At 37.1% G+C, this 16,112-nt stretch overlaps 1 protein-coding gene and 1 pseudogene across 1 annotated transcript; both read right to left on the reverse strand.

Moving 5' to 3' along the window:
• Window positions 1-908: 908 nt before the first annotated feature.
• LOC113272899 lies at window positions 909-1,628 on the reverse strand. Its single transcript, XM_026522687.1, has one exon. The coding sequence runs from the start codon at window positions 1,626-1,628 to the stop codon at window positions 909-911; it is 720 nt and encodes a 239-aa protein (XP_026378472.1).
• A 2,000-nt stretch (window positions 1,629-3,628) lies between these two features.
• Window positions 3,629-9,730, reverse strand: LOC113274116 (annotated as a pseudogene).
• Between the last annotated feature and the right edge of the window lie 6,382 nt (window positions 9,731-16,112).

Raw genomic sequence — 16,112 nt, forward strand, 5'->3', positions numbered from 1 at the left:
GTGTGCATCATGCATTTTTTTATGAATTGTGCACTTGTATGTGAATTATGCATTTGTTGTAGGACTATGAAATACGAATATTGCAAACAAATTAAGCAATCGTTTAGGTTTACCTTATGAGGCGTGAATGGATCCAACATCGCAAATATACGTTCCATAGTCAATTGTGAACTATTTCCAAGTTGTCGAAGTTCCAAGTTTTGGGATCCATTTTGCTCCTCTTCACTCAATATAACTTCCTCTTGCTAGCTTATCTATAAGGTATTGTATTCCCCAGACACCCCTTGTTGTTCGACTATTATGAGTAAAACTCACAATGGTGTGTAACTCCATTTGTTTTAAACTCATGTAAGTTTTAAGTTGTATCCATCTGATGGACCAAGGGTGAATGTGCAAGCAAGTAACTCTGGAATTGGAGTAGAGACATAATGAAGATGTTTTCTTCTGATTTGTTGTGAGATACAACTTGAGATTGCCGATATTTGCGAGGCTAGGCTGAATGTGTGCGAATTGAATACGCCGATTGTATTGGCATATGACTATTGCCATAAACAACATCCATGGAAATTTTCTCTTATTTGAAGTTGAAACTTTCCTCTCTCTTTTTTTTAATACTCCTTCTGCTTTTCGAGGTATTCCCCTCGACTCTGGTCGTCAAGGTATCTCTATTGCTGGCACTTGTTGTTCAGCAAATGGATAGATACCTATTGTCGTTCAGATTCTACGATGGCGTGATGCCTTTTGTAGCTATCATTTTTCTTGGATACATTACTTGCTTCATGAGATTTCCTTTATGATGATTAAAGTGTCATATCGTGATCACTTCGTACCCGTCGCGCTCGCCAACCCTCATGTGAATATCGTGCACTCAGGTGTAGAATAATACTTTTATTACTTGTTTGTATCTCTTATCCAGTGAGGCTTTCCGAACCCTCACGATTTTTCTTCTTGGAGTCGTCATCCGGATGATGTCTCACTTTGGATGGAATTTCTGCTGTCCCCTTCGTCAGTGACAACTTTGCTCTTTTTTCCTTTTCTGCCCTTGCATATAATTCTTTGAGGTTTCCTACCGGTTGCACGGTTAAGGAATTGAATATCCCGAATTCGTCATAATGAAAGGCATTCTTGTATGCTTCAATGATGAGCCCAGCATCAACCGCGCCGACTTCTCCAACTTCTTGGAGAAACCGTTGGTTGAAAGTTACCAGACTTTCATTTATTTCTTGATGCAATCCAAATAAGTGACTGCTACCTTTTTTGCTTCCTATATTGATCTTATATTGCTCGAAAAATGCGTCTGACAGCATCCCAAAGATCGCAATTGAATTTGATTCCAATTGTGAGAACCAAGTCAAAGCTTTACCTGTCAGTGTCACAGGAAAGGTTCTGCACAACAACTCATCGTTATATCCCGGCAGACTCATTGAAGCTTGGAAATGTTGCACATATTCCATTGTATCGCTGCTCTTTCCGTCGAATAACTCCTTGAACTGGGGCTGCACAAAGTTTGCTGGTGGGCGGAACCGCCTTATTTCTTCGACGAAAGGTGAGTCCATCGATCTTTTCATCGCTAAGACCTGTAGCCTTTCTTCCCTGGATTGTTTCTGAGCCAGCACCTGCTCGATCATTTCGCCTAGATTTCTTTTATTGAGTTCCTCAATTAGTGACGAATCTCCTTCAGTTTCTCGATGGATTCGTTCATTTCTGATTAACTCCTTGTTTTTCCTAGATTTTGCTTTCTTCGAGCGTCAGTTTTCGTCATAATACTCCTTTATTTTTCGCCCGTCGAGGTACTCCTTTCTTCGATCGTTGAGGTACTTATCCCTTTCACGCCTGTTGTTCTGCCAGTTGCTTGGTCCAGACTGTCGCTCTGCTTCTCCGATGAAGTGATTGCTTTCATAGCGGTGATCCGGCCCACGATACTTAAAAGCTTTCCTTTCAGGTGATCTATATATCTCGTCGCGATCATTCCTCCCCTGCCGTGCTCGCCAACCCTCATGTAAAGGTTGTGCATGTCGGTGCGGAGTGACACTTTCTGAATGTTGGATGCTACCAGTTTGTGGTCTCTTTTGCAGAGACGCTTTCAGTAGTCTGTTTTCTTTTTCTAACTCGTGCAATCTTTCTCGCAGAGTCAAATCTACAGGTGTTTCCACTTCCCTATCCGCTTGCACAATACGCGAGGCCAAACGAATGCCCTTATTGGCGAGGGAGTTCGGACGCGAGTTTAGCACAATTTTTTAGGGTTGGTTACCACCCCTTGGAGATACATTAAGATTGGCAGTATCACTTAAAAGTGGAGTTGAGATACGTACCCATCGATTTCCTCTACTTATCCCCTGGGGATAAGTTCTTGCAGAAGGACACCTTGATGTCGTTGTTGCTGGTGACGTTTCAACTCCTTCCTGAAATGGGTGATCAACTTCGCTATGATTCCTTCGGACTCTGGTGTTGATAGTGACATTCCCATCATTTCGATTTGCCTGTGATGTTGCCATGAATCTTGATATGTTTGTTTTTCGAAGAATCCTTCTCTGCCCCACGGTGGGAGCCAAAAGATGTTGTAGCAAAAATGTTCCTACAACACTCCTCGAGATTTGTACATAAATGATATAATCTTGAACGTTGGATGGCGTAAGATTAATATCTGATGGATGACTTGTAGACCGTTGAGATGATCCACAACTTTTCCTCGTGATATGTTCTTGATGATGGAAAAATTTCTACTCAGCTCTTCAATGCTCTTGGCTTTCTAATACTCTTGATGAAATGAAGAAAAGGAGGGGGTACCTGCAAAGATACTCTAATGTCTTAATGAGTAAGAGCTCTAAGCAGGTTTTTATGGAGAGAGAAGGATTAGAAATACCCTCTATTTATAGGTAATAGAGGGTATGCGTCCAGTCAATTACCTATCTGCATTCATTTTGATGATGTATCTTGACCAAATCTCGTCCCGGTTCATCATCGGAATTATGTATCTAGACATTTAAAAATGTATTTGGCCCATAATTAACCTTTATCCATTCCTTCCTTTCAGGATGACCAGGTCAATAATTTACTTGGACCAAATATATATCTAGGTTAATTCTAACTTTTTGGGTTGAACGGATTCATCCCTTTCAAGATACAATGAATATAATCACCTAGAGGGTAACAGACTTGGTTCTTAACTTTTTATGGACTTAGGTTTCAACCCATGATCCAATGGACCGAAGATCCTGATAAGCCCATTTTATATTTATATGGTCCAAACACTTTTCTGATTTAGATTGTAAATCAAAAACGGAACACCAATTTTATCAAAATTAGACTATCCCCGCATAACATTTTCATCACAAGAAACTTGAAACCTCTCCCATACACCCATATCAGAGCAAAATACACGAAATGTTACTGCACATCAAACGAAACTTGAAAACTTGCTTCATGCATGATTTCGAGAAAAAAAAAAGTCCCAAACTTTCTTGGATTTCTGTACAGCCCACCAAATTTGCCGCCCATGCTTCTCCCTGCAAAACTTCAACAAGCTAATGATTAAGAACCAACTCAAGTACAGATAAGCTGGAACAAAAATTTTAATTCTAGAAGCATTTCTCAATAGGATCCGATGGACTCGTAATAAAGCTATCAAGAAAATTAGTTGCGATTAAAAGAAGTGATCATTGTGACATTCAAAACTTTGAAACCAAAACCTCAAGTTCTTTCTCAGTCGATCAGCAGCTCTAAACAGCATATTATTACAGTACATTTTATGAAATCCAAAGCCGTTAAAAGATTGTCCGAAGACTACATAATATTCAATCTAATAACACATCAAGGGCACACACCAGACCAGAATACCTAGAATCCTTCAAGTATATATATATCTATCTATTCATCCAAATTATTACTCTTGCCCCTTGTATATTTCAGACCATCTCGTAAAAATGATAAGACCAAAATCCTCCGCTGTTCCCGTGGGAACCACGATCAGAAGTCAGAAACAAGAAAGTTACTGGACAAGGATACCTGCATCCAATAGGAGAAATCGAGTCATTACAAGTCTTTGGAACTGAATCTGATTACAGATTATAAAGTGATAAAGAGGGGAGCCTAATAGAAGTCTCATATCTCTAGCTTATCTCATTTTGTTCTTACCTTCTCACCCAACTTGAATGCCGGTAGACCCTTGTATGGGCAAGATGCACAACGGAATGCATCACCTAGTCCACACTGCATAACGAATAAGAATCTTGTTAAGGAAGGCAAGAATAATAAACTATTAGTATGCTCATGCCCAAAGTGTAATGCAGTTACAAAAACTGTTTCGGGTAAAATGTAAGCTGGAGCAAAACAATAATGGTTTTCGAAAATAAATTTGTCTAACCAATTGAGCCCTAGCATTTTTTCAGCTTACTCTATGTGGATTCTTCACATTGGATCTCTATATTAGGAATCAATATAAGATATTGTAGTTGAAATAACAAACTAACCGACACATATATAGAACCATTGATTCCACAAACAGCTTTGTAAGGTCAGTGATTAAATGCATCCCTGCAGAGGGAAGAATCTACACTCACACTGCCACACGCTGACTGAGGGTTTTCAATCTGCTCCTCGGTTAAGCCAAGCTTCACAACTTTCTCTTCTGCCTCCGCCCGTCCACAAGTGCAATTTTTGCAAGCTTTCTTTGAACTTCCAACTTCACAGTCATCAACTGCACATGACTACTTGTATCACATAAAGCTTCTAAAGGAAAATATTAGAAGGAGCTGAACATACAGATTAGGATTTTCGTTATCATACCAACTGGAAGTTCTGGCTTCTTCAAGTCTTCCTCTGTTAATAGACTGTCTTCATCAATCAAATCCAAATCATCATCAAGCTGTACTTTAGGCAAACTTGGGGTTGCTTTCTTAATGGAAAAGGATGACCCAATCTTCCACGAGGGCTTACTGGCCTTAACCTGCTCAAATAGTAATATGGGTAAACATTGAGAAAATGTGTAGGAAAATAAAGAAGGAAACCAAACAGGAACAGAACAACATGGTGTCATGGTGATAAAAAAGGGAAACAGAAGAAAAACTCACCGTTACAGATTGAACATTTACTTCTGGTACTAAGGATTTCAGGTGCAGAACTTGCAACTCTAGGTATCCGGCTAATAACAACTTGCGCTCAAATGTAGAGCTGACCTATAAAAATATAATAAAAAAATTACCAAGCAATCTTCAAAAAAACTAAGATTAAGATTTATAAAGAACAGTAAGTACCTTATCCGTGCTCACTGAAGCAGGTTGGGGCGCCTGAATTAAGACAGTACCCCCAGGTTTCAGAACTCTGGAGATTTCTTCAAGAAATTGATCAAGAAGCTCAACAGTTCTCACAATGTAAACGACAATATCAACTGAAACTGACTCCATTGGCAGATTCTCTGATTCAGGCCGTCAAGTCATGTATCAGTAAAGAGCACGAGGCAACTGTGCATGGAAACGTAATATTGCAGACACCCGAACAAGGAAGTTTCTCCTTTCCGGAATATCTTAATATCTTAAAACACTTTCAAAGAAAGCCAAATCTCTAAGAACACGCAAATCAATTTAGCTACCAGGCTGTCCACTCATTGAAAAAGTCAAAACAGATTCTACCATACACTAAACCCCTATGTAATTTCAAGCAAATGAGAAGAGGTAATAACTATAATCAGAATTTCAAAGTGAAATTATAAATTATAATTAGAAATTCTAAGCAAAGTACTTATAAATACACAAAAGTGAAATTATAAATTGTTGGAAGAAAATACTTAGATAGGAAGCTTGAGTGAGGATTAGGGATCATTCTGTCCATCTCCTTTGACCCCGAGCTCTGCTATAGCAGCCATAACTGCGCTGACAGGCACAGAAACATGATCTGAAAACACTAGTATACTCCTCTCCATTGCAGCTGCGTCCTGCATAAAAAGCAAAATATTTAGATTATTTTCCTCCCATACTTTCGACAGCCGTGACATATTCCGGAACATGATTAGCTATAAGTAAACAAGCACAGGTGTCTACTACTATGAAGCAGGGATGCAGAGGATTGAGACCGTAACCCCAATAAACTGATAAGATGATAGCCTTAAAATAACAGTAGTATTTTGTTCTGGTTTAGATGAACAGCCCTAAACTCCATCAGCTGGATTATGGACTTTTACAATATATTGCATCCGATGGATAAAGAAGAATATGTAATAAACTAGTCTTGTCAGTTACGCAATAATTAAAAAAAAAAATCGGTTCTGACCAGATAATATACAAAGTAGTTATGCGGATCAGATGGTAACCATAGAATCAATAAACGCAGCGGAGTATAAACTACCAAAACTCTTTACTTCCATTCCATGAAGTTGGATATCTCAGTAGGTAGGAAAGAATCTCACATTCTACGAAACCATAAAAACCACCACCATCCTAAAAGAAATATAGAATGTTAATAAACTTAAAAGTGTATGCTCTGTCACAATTCTAATCATACAAGTGTTTTATCAACATACTTGAATAGTAAACCTTAATCTATGAATTGAACAAAACAATGCAGAACAACAAAACAATTTCTTAGTGATTAGAGTCATTAGACCTTGGATTTTACCTATATAGTAAATCCAAAAATCACAGGAAACTGAACTCTGGATCTCAGATCATTCCAAGTCAGAATGCCAACATCATTTTTTAGCTGAAGATACATATTTACATCCATCTTCCTAAAGAGAAAACAAAGCAGGTTGTGGTTAAGAGATTTGCCATCATCCTTGATCGCTAAAAGCTACATCCATTTAACAATAATCAACAAATAAGACCACCATAATTAGAGATGAGTAACCTGTTCCTTAGACATCTATGACCAGCTACCCTACACTTTCATTCTTACATACATACATTTCAAAATCTACCAGTCACGACATTAAAAAAAGCAAATATGACAACATCCACTCAACTGATAATCATACAGCCTCAAACGCCATTACAAAAACTTTAACATAAACAGCTGTTACACCAAACTTAGCTAGGATTGGGGGCAAATCATCTGGAAAGCTTAGCTATACTGGGAGGATTGAAGTGGGCAGTGGAGCTAGGATTCAAGAATATTGTTATTGAATCAGATTATCAAAGCCTTATACAAGCTATCCAAGGAGTTGCATCTGATATTCCATGGGAGCAGCGTGGAATAGTTGAAGACATTATTTTTCCGTTAGCTAAACATGCCAGGAGAAAGAATGTGTGTAATAGTTGGAAAGGGGAACCACCATCTTTCCTGTTAAACTCTATTATGCACGATGGTATTTAGTTAATAAAACCTTTCTTTGCAGCAAAAAAAAAAAAAAGAACACACCAAACTTGGCATAAGCTGCCACTTGAATGCAGTCCGTACCTGAACTTCTACAGAACAACTCTTATGCAACCATAGTATACGCTGCTTCTAACAACGTTTCAAGTTATATCTCCTCTTTCCAGTCCAATCAAAAACTGATAAGTGTTTCTAATGTAATCCATGAAAATTACGACTACCCAAAGAACATTGAGAAACCCCCATATTTCATTTCAATACTAAAATTCTAACCAGCAAACCGTGTAGAATGAATCAAAGTACTAATTTCTTATAAGAAAAGCACAAATCATATTAAAGGCACACAGACAAGGAAAAGATTGGAGAGAAGAAAAAAGGTTTTTTCTCCATGCACGAAACACTAAGTTTCACTATTTGGGTGTAGACACGAAACCCCAGATTGAAAACTGCATGGAACGTACAAGCCGTATTTCTTGAAGAAGAAGATTCAGTGACAATTTTGGAGGAAGAAAAAATCCACCAGCACCGCCCTTGAGGCAATTCTGTGTATCTATCGAATCATAACGTCAAAGAAGATAAAAGAACAATTACATCACCAGCATTTCCGGGATTTAAGCTTCCATTTAAAAGCATGGTTTCCGTCACTGGTTGAAATATGTTTTACCAAATTTGAGAAATGCTGTCAACCTTTTGCAGAGTCTACTTCAGTTTGTTAACATACTTACTCCTTGTTTGGGCACAAATTAGGATCACCGTTACCGGTGTACCTGTAAGGAGACCTGGGATTGAATCCCGGCACCTACAAATACTCTAACAAAACATCAGCTGATGTATCTAGACTTAAGTATGTAACGGATGACTAGTCCAAAATCCTACTCCTGCTCACCCACAGTCGTATCATTATCGAAGAATAGGCTTTGAATGATAAGCACTGTTAGGAATTGAGTATAAACTAAAGAAAGCTCTAAAGAGAAAAACTGATGACCAAATTTAGCAAGTGGAGAAACAGTGTACTGAAGTTAATGGATACAAAGTACAACAGTTATCTGTAACTGTAGCAGTAGCAGACCGAAAGTTGCATGATAAGAAGTCAGAAGGCTACTAACCTAAAACAACCATATTAAGAACATTAAGCAAAATGATGAAAAATATCATCTTGATATCGTTGCATTTGATAGAAAATACAGTGCATCTAAGGCATAGAGTTCATCATTGAGTTCTTGAATACGCAATGTTCAAAAATAGCTAAAAAGAGACAATGAGTTCCTCAGTTTGAAATGCAAAGACCTGTTTTAAGTGTCTACCCAAGAGAGCGATGGAAGTACCATTGGCTTTAGCACAAACGGGTATACATGTCTGTTATGCAGGCAGAGGTATTCAAAGCTTCTGGTTTGGATATTAACCCCCTAAACCCAGTGCTTGCAAGTTGCAACCTAGCAAAACAACATTACGGTCGCTTGGTGCAACTTCCTCACCTATCCAGAAATGCAGTTCTGCTAAGATATCGCCTACTGAAATATCCTTGTGCAATATTTTCCAGATGACCTCATTGAGCACCCAAACACTCACAGTCATTCCCCTTGCTGTAATTCTAGTTTTAGCATAACAGATCCAGCGTTCTGATCCCCAATACGACAATCGATGATATCAAACCCATCACCATCAAATTCTATATCTGGAAAATTAACCAAACTGCATCGATGTCCATCACTTCCAATTTTCTGATTGAGATTGTAAACTAACATTTTATTACCCCCTTGCAGCCAAAATAAACACCACTGAGGTTAACAACACGATCCTCACACAACATTTTCATCAAATCTAGGGATATATAAAACCTTATAACAGCTTGCGAATGATGATGAATACTCACAAAATATATCACTAACATCAAATCCTCTAACCTGGGAATCCTGTGGGGATGGAAGAGAAACCCATTTCTGAATAGTACCAGATAGTAATTCCTATGTGGATTACAAACACGATACCTACTCTGATTATCTGAACTAACTGTAGGCAGAATGCCCAAACCATTACTACCACAGATATAATTTAGCTCCTTCAAATGGTTTATCATTTATAAGAAACTTAGAAAAGAATAAATGTTCATTTCTAGACATAAACTATGAAATCATCGTCATCAGTAATTGAATGACAATGTATCCATGGAAGAGATTTGTTATTGATTATCGAGCAAAAAAAAAATTGAAACTATTTAGTAATGGAATTAGGGTTTTAGTGGTTAGATAACCATACCTTTGATAAACATTTGAAGTTTGAACTTTTATAGATTGAATTCAGAGGAAGATAAGTAAATATCTTCTGTCAATGATGAGGAACCACCGCCAACAGTTGATATCGAAAAACCCTAGAAAGATCCCAAAATTCTGTCGACTCTGCCACTGATGAGGTTTATTATAAGAGAACGGAGTTTTATGGTAAGATTTTTGATGAGGTTTATTATAAGAGAAAGGAGTTTATGGTAAGATTTTTTCACTTTTCACATTTCGAGGTCACACTCGTGGATTCCTAATTAGTAATTCATCGCGAATTTAACCGTTTCAGTCGGGACCGAATAATACGACCGTCCAACTGAATCCCCGATCCTACTTCGCGCATTATTTGGAGTATCCGCGAATTATCCGGATTCACAGAAAGTCCATTCCTTCTTTATTAAGTGCAAATGCAAAAATCGCATGCAGAGACCTTCGAACCCGTGAAGACCTTCTGCATCCTAGGAAGACCACAACTCCACTGATCTGGTCGTGACTTGATGATTAAAATGAAATATATTATATATATCCACATTTAAACGTAAATCATAACATTCCCATCCAAATTTTACTAAAATAATGTTTTTTTGTATTCTCTCCGTTATTTTTTAATAAGTCAGTTTCTTTTTTTTTTGAGAAAATTAAGGAAATTAAGAAAACTAATTATTGAAAGTGGTCCTCTAGACACTTGTCAATAAAAGAAGTGAAGTGAAATGGTCCCCATGACACTTGTCAGCCAAAGAAATAAGTGAAACGGTCCACATAACACTTGTCATCAAAAGAAGTTAAAAGAAAAGTGGTCCCAGAAAATTAAAGTAACATTTGACTTTCCCAATTAGGAACTGGCCTATTTTTTTGAAATATTTATTTATAGAAACTGGCCTATTAAAAAGTAACGGAGGGAGTATTATTTTATATGTGCCGAACTTTCAGTTCCCAACTCAAATTACTAAATCAAATTATACACGTATGTATGTCGTTCCGAACTACTGTCGTATTGCGAACCGTTGATCGATCTTTTGACCGAATTCGAATTATCAAAAACCGTATAATACTCGTATGTTTGACGTTCCGAACGTCTCCTGTATCCCGAATTGCTAACTAGGCTCGTGATATCTCTTTGTGAGGGTGCATATTATAGCCCTTGGATCTTAATCCAAAATGTATTCACTTTTTTTTTAATAAGCAAGGGCCTTCAAAAAGGCTAATGGTCATCCTAAACTGTTGGAAGAATCCAAACAGGGGGTTTAGACCAGTACATGGTAGAATTGTTTTGGTTTTCCAACTGAGCAATCTCGTGAGCTACAGAATTACAACATCTAGGTTGAAAACTAAAAAAACAAGCAAATAACTTGGAAGAAAAAAGAGAATATCTTTAAAGATAGCATCCGTCAGCGAATTTCCATCAAAATTCTCAGCTGAAAATTGGTCGATGAGAGCTTTCGCGTCACTTTCTATGATGATGTGGGTTAAGTTTTGTTCCACAGCTTCTTCAAGACTTCCCAGATGGCTCTTGCTTCAGCTTCTTCAGCAGAGTGCACATCAAATATTAAGGAAGCATAAAAGGTTGCTTTTCTTGAGAAATCTCGCATCACATACCCTGCACCATTTGCTCCAGAGATATCATCAAAGGCACCATCAATATTACATTTAATCCAACCAAAAGAGGGGGGAATCCATTTATCACAAATACTGACATGCATGGTAGAAGGGATAGTCAAACTAGGATTCCTAGATTTCCTAATGAGGAGCATAGCTCTATCTCTAGCTAAGACTGGAGTGAAGTTTTCCTTTATTCCTTGAAAGATGAGGTTGTTTCTACTGGTACAGAGATACCATAAGATAGCCACAAAGAGACATTGACCATCCTCAGACAGTTTAGATTGAGGGTTAATTAACCAGAAAAGAAGTCAGTTTATAAAAGATTTGTTCTGAAAGAATTTGGTGCTTATGTTGAAGTCAGAGATGAACCAGACCCTACTAGCAAAGGAGGAAGTAACCAAAGCATGGATAATAGTTTCCTGAGGATCAGAACGCCTAGGACAGTCCACACTATGCATAGGCATTCTAGTGTGAATGACTGTTCTGGAGGGCAACGCATTTCTAGCTGCTCTCCATAGAAATACCTGAATTCTGTAAGGTACTCTAACTTTCCAGATACGCTTCCAAAGGTTTTTACAGGGCGAAGGTCTAAGGCCTCTGAGCCCCAAGTAGGCAGATTTAGAGGAAAAATTGTCATTCTTTGAAAGATCCCAAGCCCTCCTGTCAGGAGTGCAGAGCTGGCTTAAGGGAATGGAGATAATCTTCTGGACAGAAGCATTATCAAAATGGGTATAAGTCTAGACACATCCCAACTTCTAGTTTGGGAGTCAATAAAGTAAGCTACTTTAATACTAGGATCAGGAGGAACAGGTGGGTTGGGTGTGGCAGAACCCAGTGAAGGAATCCATTTATCACACCATGGGTCAATGAATTGACCATCCCCAATAATCCAGGAAATAAAAGGTTTTATAAGTTCCTTTATGGCATCCGGACACTTTCAAGTCCAAGAGCAATTGGCAGTACACTTAGCATTCAAAAAATCAGTTTTAGGAAAGTATTTTGCCTTAAGAACAATGGCCAGTAAACAATTAGGATTTTCTAAGATTCTCCAGGCATTCCTAGCAAGCATTGCTAGGTTGTTTAATTCAGCCTTTCTGAACCCCAGACCTCCTTCAGCTTTGGTGGAGCACAGAATATCCCTACAAAGGAGGTGCAACTTTCTATCCTTAGGGTCTAAAGTTTCACCCCACCAGAATTTGCAGAGGTGAGAATCCATTTGTTTACAGAGATGTTTAGGAATAAGAAAAGCTCCCATTTGAAAGAGAGGAATAGCTTGGCCAATGTACTTGATCAGAGTAGTTCTAGCAGCTTGAGATAATAGCTTATGAAGCCAGATAGAAATCCTGGCATCAACAGCTTGGAGAATACCCATATGGGTCTGGATTTTAGAAGCTTGGAAAACAGTGGGAGTTCCAAGATATTTTTCTCTTAAATCTCTGCTTTGGATATCTAAGATATTAGTCAAAAGAGCCTTCCTATGTTCAGGGATCTTCCTGCTAAACAAAATACCAGATTTTTCAAAGTTGATTTCTTGCCCAGAAGCTAGGCAATACTTTTGAAGATAGTCTTTTATGACTTGAATATTTTTTTCAGTAGCTTCAGAAAACAAGAGAGAATCATCAGCAAACAGAAGGTGAGTCATTTCAGGAGCCTCTTTACAAACTTTTATGCCTTCTAAAATCCCGTTCTTCTGGAGGCTATCAATGTAAGAAGATAGGGCTTCAAAACAAATGATGTAAAGATAGGGAGAGAGTGGGTCTCCCTGTCTTAGGCCTCTTTCAGGTTGGAAGAAACCAATAGGGCTACTATTAAGGACGACAGAATAATACACAGTAGAGACACACTGGTTTATCAGTTTAACCCAAAGGTTAGATAGACCCATTTTAGTTAAAACTTTTTCAAGAAAATCTCATTCAAGCTTATCATAGGCCTTAGACATGTCAAGTTTAATGGCAGTTATGCCCTCAAATTTATCATTATGATTGACATCATATATGGCCTCATTAGCTAGCAAAATATTATCATAAATACTCCTCTTAAAAAGTACTTAGGTTTTGAGAAATAATATTGTTCTAGAAGTTGGGATGTGTAAATAAAGAGAGTTACTCTGTGAAAATATGGTGAATTTTTGTCACCTTCCAAGAGCCAGACTTCTCTAGATTTATCCTTCCAATATAGATCCTCCAAATTATAAAGATACTCCAACCTAGCTTTAAGTCTAGAAGTATTACTAGTATCAGTTGGATTAGAAATTTGGAGGTCAAATAATTCTTTCCTAATGATAGATATGTTAGTTTGAATATTACCAAAGGAAGACTTATTCCAATCTCTTAGGCCTTTCTTAGTACTTAAGAGTTTAGATTTAAGTTTGTAGGCAGGGGAACCTACCACATTGACAGACCAAGAGTTAGCTATAATGTCTCTTCAAGTAGGATCCTCTATCCACATGGCCATAAAATGGAAAAGTCTAGGCATACAAGTATCTTCATAGTTAAATCCTATATGCATGGTGCAATGATCAGAAGAGTCCCCAGGAAGGTTGCTAACACAAAGTTTAGGAAAAAGATCTTCAGCAGTTTGGTTAATAATACATCTATCTAACCTTTTAAGGATTAAATCAGGACCTTGTTGCGTGTTGGACCAAGTAAACCTGGTCCAGAAAAACCAGGATCATGCAGATTAAAGATGGGGCAGAAAGATTTTCAAAATCAGGGTCATCTACTTCAAGACCACCATTTTTATCTTCAGTTCCTAGAAGAGCACTAAAATCACCTATAAAGAAAACCGGTTCATCTAAAAGGGCATTAGTCTGTTGACATGTATTCACATTTCGAGACATTGTTCGAAATAATTTTATTTTTATATTTTTTCTTTTTAAATCATTTGTATTTGTATTCTAACTTTTTCTTCCACACTGTCTCATCCAATACAACAAATCCTTATAGCGTGTTACAAAACTGTTTTGTTCACAAAATTCTCTAATCAAATTGATTAATTGCTTTTTGAATTTTAAAAGTCAAAAAATCACTTATGCATGCGCATCCAAACGCTCTGATAGTTTCACAAACATTATAATGTAGGTTTACTTTTTCTAACATGAAAAACTGAATCAACATTAAGTTTAATGATAACATCCTTAGAAGAATTAATCAAGTAAGATTATAGACCAGATACTTAACGTTATGTGTTTACAAAAGATAATTCATTAAACTGAATTTATTGATTGATGTAAATTTGTTCTGATAGTGATAAGAAAACTAGTATACCTGATTCTGATTATACACCTGAAGTTAATTCGCTGGACTCTTTTAGTTAGCTGCATCGCCTTGATCACGATTACCAAAATGTAGGTGTTTTCAAGGACAATAACACTCATCCAACCTTGAGAAATAACTAAGATTAGAACTAACTTAGTTACTTATCATGATCCGATTATTCATAAATAATTGTACCTCACTTTGACAAGACAAAACTAGGTTGGATAACTAGTTTTCCTATCAAGGACCGATAAGACTTGAATAACCGTACCTAGTTTTGATAAGCCTAAACTAAGATCAGAATTAACTTAGTTTTTCTGATCAGGAATCAATTGGACTAAAGCAATTGAACCTCCTTTTGTTAAGCAAAAACAAAAATCAAGCTGACTTAGTTTTTCTTAACCGACACCAATTGTAAAAACACAAAACAATTGTACCGTATTCGTTAAGAAAAAGCAGGAATATGCATTTAAATCAGCTTTTCTTAACAGGAAAACGATTAACTAACTCAAATATAAGTTGTTACCTTGCTTTTCGATATGACAAACTAGGGTCTGAAGTAATCAAATTTTCATATCAGGAAAGAGATCGAAATAATTCTTCTCTCGGTTTCCACAACTACTCTCCTCACAAAGATATAACGTTTTAAGCACCAGTTCAATATCGAACTCCCCCCCCCCCTGTGTTTGTTATTCCCCTGCAAGAAAAAAGAATAACAAAAGAGACAACCTTTGTCATACAATTTATGAAACATATATTGATAATAGTATAGTCGTGACTTCACACATGAGTTGGCATGATATCTACTTATGATTATTTGATAAAGCAACCCAATAGGTTAGATCCGAAAACTTCTAAATCAAAAAGTCGCAAAATCGTAAGAGATAGAAATATTAGACTAAATCTCATAAATCGAAAGCAAAACAATGAGACAATCAATCAGAACAAGTAATGCAATCTTAACTATCAAAAGAATGACACAAATGATCTAAAATAAAACTTAATCATTCTTATTATTGATAGTTAACTTTACACAAATATTGAAATAAATCAACAATTGATTATTCTATTTATAAGTGCTGAAAAAGATGATCATTCCTTGGGTAGGAGCCATTTTTGACTTTTTTGAAGTAAGATAGATTCTGGAAACCCTTTATCATTCTAGAAACTAGTATCGATGTCTACTAATCCCTTACGAATTTCGGGATCATTATGTGCAACAAATGTTAACTGGTTTGAATAGATTTCAATTGCCCACCAAGATGACAAATGAAAAATATGAGATCCTTGTTTTCTCCATCAGAAGTACGAGGGGTGGTCCGTATTTTGTTTTGTCCTCTAGTCATTTGATTGATGGTTATATTAGAGACTAATTTAATTCTTATATGATCAGTGAACGTATCTACCATTAAGCTTTCGCAGATTTTGGTGAAGAGACATGAATACCCAAGATTTCGGTAAGATCCCAGGAGAATGGAATACTCTTCAATATTAATCGTTTGATTAATAATTATCCCATAATGATTAATTTGTTTATCCATTCCAGAATAAGTAGACAAACTCATCGAATTTCTTGTCCCGGAGTGACCTGTCTCTTGCACTTGCAAAAAGAGTGGCATTAGCAGGATTTCTAAAAATCCTTAAGTCAACAAGCACCTCTTTGGTCGGTAATCTT

Source organism: Papaver somniferum, chromosome 4, assembly GCF_003573695.1.
Source record: "Papaver somniferum cultivar HN1 chromosome 4, ASM357369v1, whole genome shotgun sequence".
NCBI classification, from domain to species: domain Eukaryota; kingdom Viridiplantae; phylum Streptophyta; class Magnoliopsida; order Ranunculales; family Papaveraceae; genus Papaver; species Papaver somniferum.

Excerpts from the sequence above, each read along its gene's own strand:
- LOC113272899 (XM_026522687.1), bottom strand. The coding sequence starts at position 1,628 with ATGATCGAGCAGGTGCTGGCTCAGAAACAATCCAGGGAAGAAAGGCTA.